This window comes from Solenopsis invicta, chromosome 3, assembly GCF_016802725.1.
Source record: "Solenopsis invicta isolate M01_SB chromosome 3, UNIL_Sinv_3.0, whole genome shotgun sequence".
Classification (NCBI taxonomy): Eukaryota; Metazoa; Arthropoda; class Insecta; order Hymenoptera; family Formicidae; genus Solenopsis; species Solenopsis invicta.
The window spans coordinates 10,358,613-10,366,374 of NC_052666.1; the positions used below are offsets into that span (position 1 = coordinate 10,358,613).

The following is a 7,762-nucleotide window of genomic DNA, read 5'->3' on the forward strand; positions in this document are numbered from 1 at the left end:
AATATAATATTTCCTCAATTATAATTATCTACAAATAATATTCCAAAAAAGTAATATTTTTTAATCACAAATATGAAATGCTAGTGATTAATACTTACAGAAAATGTACCATCAATAAAAATTTCAGAACATTTTTCTAATATTTTTAGAAGCTTATCAGTAGTAAACATGTAGGAACATTTGTTATCTTCAGATATAACACAGCCTTTATAAATATTTGTTGTAGGTTCATAACCTCGAAGCAAACTGTCAAGCTCATACACGTTTGTAGGTAACGAAGGACGCATTTTGATTTTTTCTTTTGATAATTGATTTCTCATAGCTTTATATGAAATGAAAGCTGCAGCTTTTGGATTTTTTCGAGAAACGGTATCAAATATTTCTTTGTTTGTTGTAGTGATTTCTTTACACATTTGAATCATTTCTTGTTTTAGTTTTAAAATATCAGCTATGTAAGGCTCCTTTGGATGATTATGTTCATTTTTAATATAATATTTTTGTTCTACTTTTATTAATGATCCACTACACAGCACAGTACGTCTTTTTGCGCAACGGTATATATTATTACATCTTTTATCAATATTGTATGTATATCCTTCATATACATACAAATAACTGCCTTTTCTTTTTCCAGATATTATTTCTATTTTTATATTGCAAATATAAAAAGTGTACTGTAAATTAAAAAAATATATATAAATAAATATAAAATGTTTCCTGCTATATTTATTTTTTCAAAATATATATTTCTTTAGTTATAACAATGACGTTCAAAATTTTTATATCTTTTTATTTTATTAAATTTTATGGCCCATTTATGTTTACAATTTTATTAAATTAATAAAAAGCTTATATATAGATTGCATTCCGTAATTCACTCGAAGATCTATATTTCACGTTATGTATTATAGATTAGTACCGGCAATTAATTACAGTACACAGCTATATAATGTATATACAATAACCTTTAATTGATTTAATAAAAGTACTTGTAGTCAAAAACAGAAAAGAAAAACTCAAGAAAACAAAAAGATGTAAAAATCTTGACGATATTGTGTAATTAAAACGTTTATATAATATTAAATTAATTAAGACATACAATACCTTAATCTAGAAATCTAAGCACTTAGGAAACAATATTTCTGTTTTTCTGTTTTTTCTTCAAAAGTTATATTAGCCTCTGCAATCTAAAGGTTAATATATGAACGTATATGTACGAAGACGTCCGTTCCCGACAACTACAGGCAAACCACAGAACATATAAGCGAACACCAACGACTTCTGTTTAGGACTTCCAAAATTCACTGTCACTGAAAATCTAGATTTCATACATATTTTAAATTTTTAATGAATTTTAGAACGCAACTTAGTGTTTATTTACATAAAGTAAGCTGTTGTACTAACAATTTCAATAATTTAAAAAACGGTATTTGACTGCTAGTCGTTTGCTGATTTTTGTATGTTTTTTTTATATTTATTTTCTTTGCATATTTATTTTTTTGGCAAAAATTGAAATTAAAGTTTGGACAAATATAATCGTTTCTTTGGACTTTTATCTCGTAATTTCATGAATATTGCAATTAAAATATTTGTATACATAGTCGATTCATAGTCGATTCTTATATTTAAGATCATTTTAAGTATCATCTTAAGATGCCATCAACTAATCATAGAGCCGTATTAGCATCTTAAGACGTTACTTAAGACGATCTTGAAATAAGAATCGACTATGAATACCGGTCATAGATCTAGCAGAATTTCGGAAGCCCTAAACAGAAGTCGTTGGTGTTCGCTTATATATTCTGTGGTTCGCCTGCAGTTGTCGGAAACGGACGTCTTCGTACACGTTCATATATTAACCTTTAGATTACAGAGGCTAATATAACTTTTGAAGAAAAAGCAGAAAAACAGAAATATTGTTTTCTAAGTGCTTAGATTTCTAGATTAAGGTATTGTATGTCTTAATTTTAATATTATATAAATGTTTTAATTACACAATATTGTCACGATTTTTACATTTTTTTATTTTCTTGAGTTTTTTTCTTTTGTTTTTGACTACAAATACTTTTATTAAATCAATTAAATGTTTGTTTGTTTGATAGATCTATGTATACAAGTATTATATTTTCATTTTATCGCTAAAGCCTGCCGCAGACGATACGTTTTTTCTTACGGGATTGCTTACGTGCTCCTATACTGGCAGTCTTACGTGCTCCCGTATTGGAAATGGGTAGCTTACGGGCTACGCTACTGGCTCGCGTACTGGATTTTCGTAATAGATCATGTCCTATTTTTCTTACGTGATTCTGTACTGGTTTATTGTGAAAGCCAATCAGGACGCAGTCTGTATAGGTTATACTGGGTTATACCAAGTTATACTGTCGAAGTGTTGTCAAAGTTCAAACGTGAATTCACTTCGCAAACATGACATCGTGCAAAAATGAAAAAACTTCAAAATAGTCCAAAAAAAGTATTTTATGTTTAATAGAGGCCTACTAATAGGAACCATGTTTATATGCGATAAACACACCAAATTACCATGATAAGCACAGTAAAAGTAAGGCATTAAAGAATGTATTGACTGTCGACTCCATAAACGTCGGCGATATTTATTTTGTTGTCGCAATTTTTCAATAATTAAAAATAATGCAATTTTACGACAATGTACAACTGTTGCAATAATTTCATCCATCTCATCTATCTCATCCATATTTAAGCGTGCCGCTTCTATGAAACAAATTTCAGTTGCTTAGCCCCTACGAAAACTCGCACCGTGTGAAGCTACGGCCAGTAGCACTGCCGGTACCATTGCCCGTACGGTAGCAAGTAAGAAAATCCAGTTAGAAATCCAGTAAGAAAAAACGTATCGTCTGCGGCAGGCTTAAATTATAGTACAACATATTTCATTTATTAATAACTTGTAAATTTATGTAGTAACTTTAGTCCTAGTTACTTTTAAGCGACTTAATGCATCATTTTTGTTTGTGCAAGCAAAATTATGTGAAAGCAGGTAAAAACATAATGAATTTTTGTCTCCCGAGTACAAATTAGTAAAAATTCACAAAAAAGTAAAGTTTATGTATTCTAAGAAATTTACGATGTAAATTTTGTTTGCCCATCATATTAAATAGTCATTTTGAATATGTTTGACACGGGTGACACATAAGTATATATACATAAGTACATATTTAATCTATTTCCATATATAATACGGAGAGAGAGAGAATACATTTCATGTGCTTAACAAACAAAGAGAGAGAGAATACATTTCTTGTGCTTAACAAACAATATTGCTAACATTGATAATACATACAATATAATGATCAATATTAATTGTAGTAATCCATTCCTACTTTAATTTTGAAAGAATAGAGTATGTGTGTGTGTTACAAAATATTTACATTGTAAACTTTTTAGGATACCCAACTTCACTAATTTTTGTGAATTTTTATTAATTTGTACTCAGAAGATAAAAATTCATCATGTTTTTACCTGTTTTTACATAATTTTGTTTGCACAAACAAGAACGATGCATTAAGCTGCCTAAAAATAACTAGATATAAAGTTACTAGATAAATTTTTAAGTTAATAATAGGCCTGTTCGTGTTGTTGCCCTTTTTGAATTAATTTCTTTATCGTCTCTCTCTTTCTTACGATCGAATATATATTTATCTCATCTCCAGTGCAAAAAATTTTTGGGGATTTCAAGTAACTCGAACAAACCTAATAAATAAAATATTGTACAATTTATCGATAAAATAAAAATATAATACTTGTGTACATGGATTTATGACTAGCAAACATTTCAATCGCAACATTCATGAAATCACGAAATAAAAGTCTAAACAATGGCGATTATACTTGGTGATTAAACTTGATTTGGGTGACACCGTTTTGAACACAGCACGATTGGACACCAACCAATCATCTTAACTTATCTAACCGAACCAACGGAAAAACTCTAGGCATCGGCCGCTGTGAGTAGTGGTGTCCAATCGTGCGCACCCCCTTGATTTTAATTTCAAAATTTTGCTAAAAATAATAAATATGAAAACAAAATAAAAAAACATATAAAAATTAGCAAATGACTAGCAGTTGAATAGCGTTTTCCAAATTATTGAAAATTATTGAATTATTGTTATTACTATTTGTCCATTTCTTTATGCGTTTGCTTAAGGACCAATCAATTTTCTTATGCATATGTTTATGCGACCATGCAAGATTGTATACCGGCCATTAGATTGCAGAGATTTCAATGTAAAATGTAATTAAAGACCTTTTGGGGGCTTGAGCGTGTGCGAATGTGTTTGTCCGTTAATATAAACGTTTTTGAAACCGTCAATTGCGTGACGATCGGCAATAAAGGCTTCGTTCGTAAATTCATTGTCAATACTGAAAATCTAATAATTATCAAATAGTATACATAACGTGAACTATAGATTTTTAGTAGTGAATTTACGAACGCAGCCTAATTGGAGTTAACAGAAATCGTTTTCCATGTGTTTAAATTTTGCACAGTACGTCTTAATTTAATATTATATAAATATTCCAGTAATACAATAGCGTCAAGATCTTTTTGTTTTCTTGAGTTTTTCCATTCTGTTTTTGTTCACAACTAATTTTGTTAAATCAATTAAAGATTATTGTATATACATTGTTGGTTGCATACATTGTAATTTACTGCCAATATTAAAAATTTATAATATGTAACATGAACTACAGATCTTTAAAATACTGGTAATGGATTACAGAATGCAGTCTATATATAACCTTTTAATTAATTTAATAAAAACATTGTAAACATAAATACAACAAAAAATACAACAGAACAAAAAAATCTTGAACCTTATTATATAACTAAAAAAGTGTATATTTTAAGAAACAAATATAAACAGAAAACATTTTTATACATATTATATTTTATATATTTATATTTTTTTATTTACAGTCCATTTTTTATATTTGCAATATAAAAATGGAAATAATATCTGGGAAAAGAAAGGGCAGTTATTTGTATGTATATGAGGGATATACATATAATATTGATAAAAGATACAATTACATATATCGTTGTGCAGAAAGACGTAGTACAGCATGCAAAGGTGTGCTAATTAAAGAAAATGAAAAGTTTATTTTAGATTGTAAACACAACCATTCAAGCGAACCTTATATAGCTGACATTTTTAATTTAAAAAAAGAAATGATTCAAATGTGCAAAGAAACCACTATGACAAACAAAGAAATATTTGATACTATTTCTCGAAAAAATCCAAAAGCTGCAGCTTTTATTTCATATAATGCTATGAGAAATCAGTTATCAAGAGAAAAAATCAAAATGCGTCCTTCATTACCTACAAACGTGTATGAGCTTGACAGTTTGCTTCGAGGTTATGAACCTACAATAAATATTTATAAAGGCTGTGTTATATCTGAAGATAACAAATGTTCCTACATGTCTACCACTGATAAGCTTCTAAAAATATTAGAGAAATGTTCTGAAATTTTTATTGATGGTACATTTTCTGTAAGTATTAATCACTAGCATTTTATATTTAGGATTAAAGAATATTACTTTTTTGGAATATTATTTGTAGATAATTATAATTGAGGAAATATTATGTTACAGTCATATATAAATATATATTCTTTTAGGTTGTACCTAGAGTACCAAGCTTTGCACAACTATTTTCATTACATGTGCGGTACATGGATAAGGTATTTTGATTTTTATGACAAATGATGATTATTAATTCCATATGTACTTTTATTTTATACGTACTTTTTTAAAAATGTTTTCCCATTTTTTTTTAGGGTATTGCAGTATTATTTATTTTGTGTGAAGTCAGAACACAATTAGTTTACAAAGCTATATGGAAAGAAATTATAAAATTGGCGTCTGATCTACAATGTAATTTACGTTTCATAATGATGGATTATGAAAAAGCCTCGATGAACGCTGTCCATGAACAATTTCCTCATGCATCTCTACGAGGCTGTTGGTTTCATTACTGTCAAGTATGTCAAATACTTATTATTAACAAAATTATTGGTTGAGATTACTTATATTATTTATTTCTAATATTTATGTAGTATTTTAAAAGTTTTGTCATTTATATGTAAAAAACATGCAAAAAAATAATTATCTATTAATAAATTATTTAAAAAACGTTTAAACATTTATGAAATATATTATTACATATTGTATTATTTATATTTTATTAATTATACATTTTATATTTACTTTTGTAGGCTGTTCTTAAAAAGTGGAAACGATTAGGACTTTTAAAAGCACCACGTAAAATAGTATCCATGGCAATGACTTTAGCATTAGCACCATCAGAAATGTTTGCAGAAGGCTTAAACATTATGCAGACAATTGCTGATGAAGAATCTGATAATTATCCTAATATGTTGGTCTTTATGAAGTATATGAGAAACACATGGCTTCCAATATCGAAAAAAACAAGTGTATATGGATGCCCAATTAGAACCAACAATATTGTAGAATCATTTCATAATATCATGGCGCAAAAGATGCAAACAGTTCATCCAAACCTTTGGATATTTTTAGGTATTTCTTCTTAGTTTTATTTTAATATATAGTATAAACACAATATATTATTACAATATACATACAATGTATTTTAATATAATATAAAATATATTAAATTTTTAAATGTTTATATTTTTAATTAAAATATTACATTTTTATAGATAATATTTCTAAATTAATAACAGATCAAGAAATCAACTACAATCGTTTGTTGAACGGTCTACAAGTAACAAGAAATCGTTGTCGATTCACTAAATATAAAAATACAAGGATACAAGAAGCACAAAATTATTTATCTACCGGTATCTACTCATTGAAAGAATTTCTGCTGATATTTGATGTGGATAGCGGACGTCAGCAAGACGAAATGGTATTACTAATAGGTAATTATTTATATACTACCATTTTTATTCATTAATAAAATATCTTAATTATGTATACATATCTATGTCTACAAATAGTATTATATATATATAAAATTGCGTAAACTGATTATATATATATATATATATATATATATTATTATATATATATATATATATATAATTAGTTTACGCAATTTTAAAAGTCCGAATGTTTTCACTTTTTTTAGAACAGTCTGTAAAAGTAAATATAAAAGTTATGCACGTACTCGTGTGTGTGTGTGTGTGTGTGTGTGTGTGTGTGTGTGTGTGTGTGTGTGTGTGTGTGGGGGTGTGTGTGTGTTGGTGTGTGTATGTTTACTTTTATAGGCTGTTCTAAAAAAAGTGGGAACATTTGGACTTTTAAAATTGCGTAAACTGATAAAATAGCGTATAATTCTATGCATTTAATATACTACTGTGTCCAAAAAGTAAGGTGACATTGCATTTATTTCGAAAATTCTTTATTTATTCTTGCAAATCAATTTCGTCCCCTTCAAAGTAATCCCCCCCTGATATAATACACTTATTCCAACGGATTTTCCAATCTTCGAAACAGTTGTAATAATCGATTTCAGGAATGGCCTTTAGCTCCTTCTTCGCAGCGGCTTGAATCTCTTCTATCGACTCGAAACGGTGATTCGTGATTTTTTAACCAAAAACTCGACTAATATCGTTCCACAACCACCGTATTCACCTGATTTGGCTCCATGCGACTTCTGGCTATTCAGCAAACTCAAGCAAGTCGATAGAAGAGATTCAAGCCGCTGCGAAGAAGGAGCTAAAGGCCATTCCTGAAATCGATTAT

The 7,762-nt window shown here is 28.4% G+C and overlaps 1 protein-coding gene across 1 annotated transcript; it reads left to right on the top strand.

The window, feature by feature from the left end:
* The first annotated feature begins 5,212 nt into the window (after positions 1-5,212).
* Positions 5,213-7,157, top strand: LOC105204709. The gene is made up of 6 exons (XM_011173895.3): positions 5,213-5,524; positions 5,653-5,715; positions 5,812-6,015; positions 6,250-6,571; positions 6,715-6,923; positions 7,146-7,157. Exons 1-6 carry the CDS (start codon positions 5,228-5,230, stop codon positions 7,155-7,157), a joined length of 1,107 nt encoding a protein of 368 aa, XP_011172197.3. The 5' UTR covers positions 5,213-5,227.
* Positions 7,158-7,762: the final 605 nt, after the last annotated feature.

What these genes read in the sequence shown, in the direction of transcription:
- LOC105204709 (XM_011173895.3), top strand. Translation starts at nt 5,228, where the DNA reads ATGACAAACAAAGAAATATTTGATACTATTTCTCGAAAAAATCCAAAA. An exon ending in TTATTGATGGTACATTTTCT is followed by an intron (nt 5,525 to 5,652) that starts GTAAGTATTAAT and finishes ATATTCTTTTAG; the next exon opens with GTTGTACCTAGAGTACCAAG. An exon ending in AAACCTTTGGATATTTTTAG is followed by an intron (nt 6,572 to 6,714) that starts GTATTTCTTCTT and finishes ACATTTTTATAG; the next exon opens with ATAATATTTCTAAATTAATA.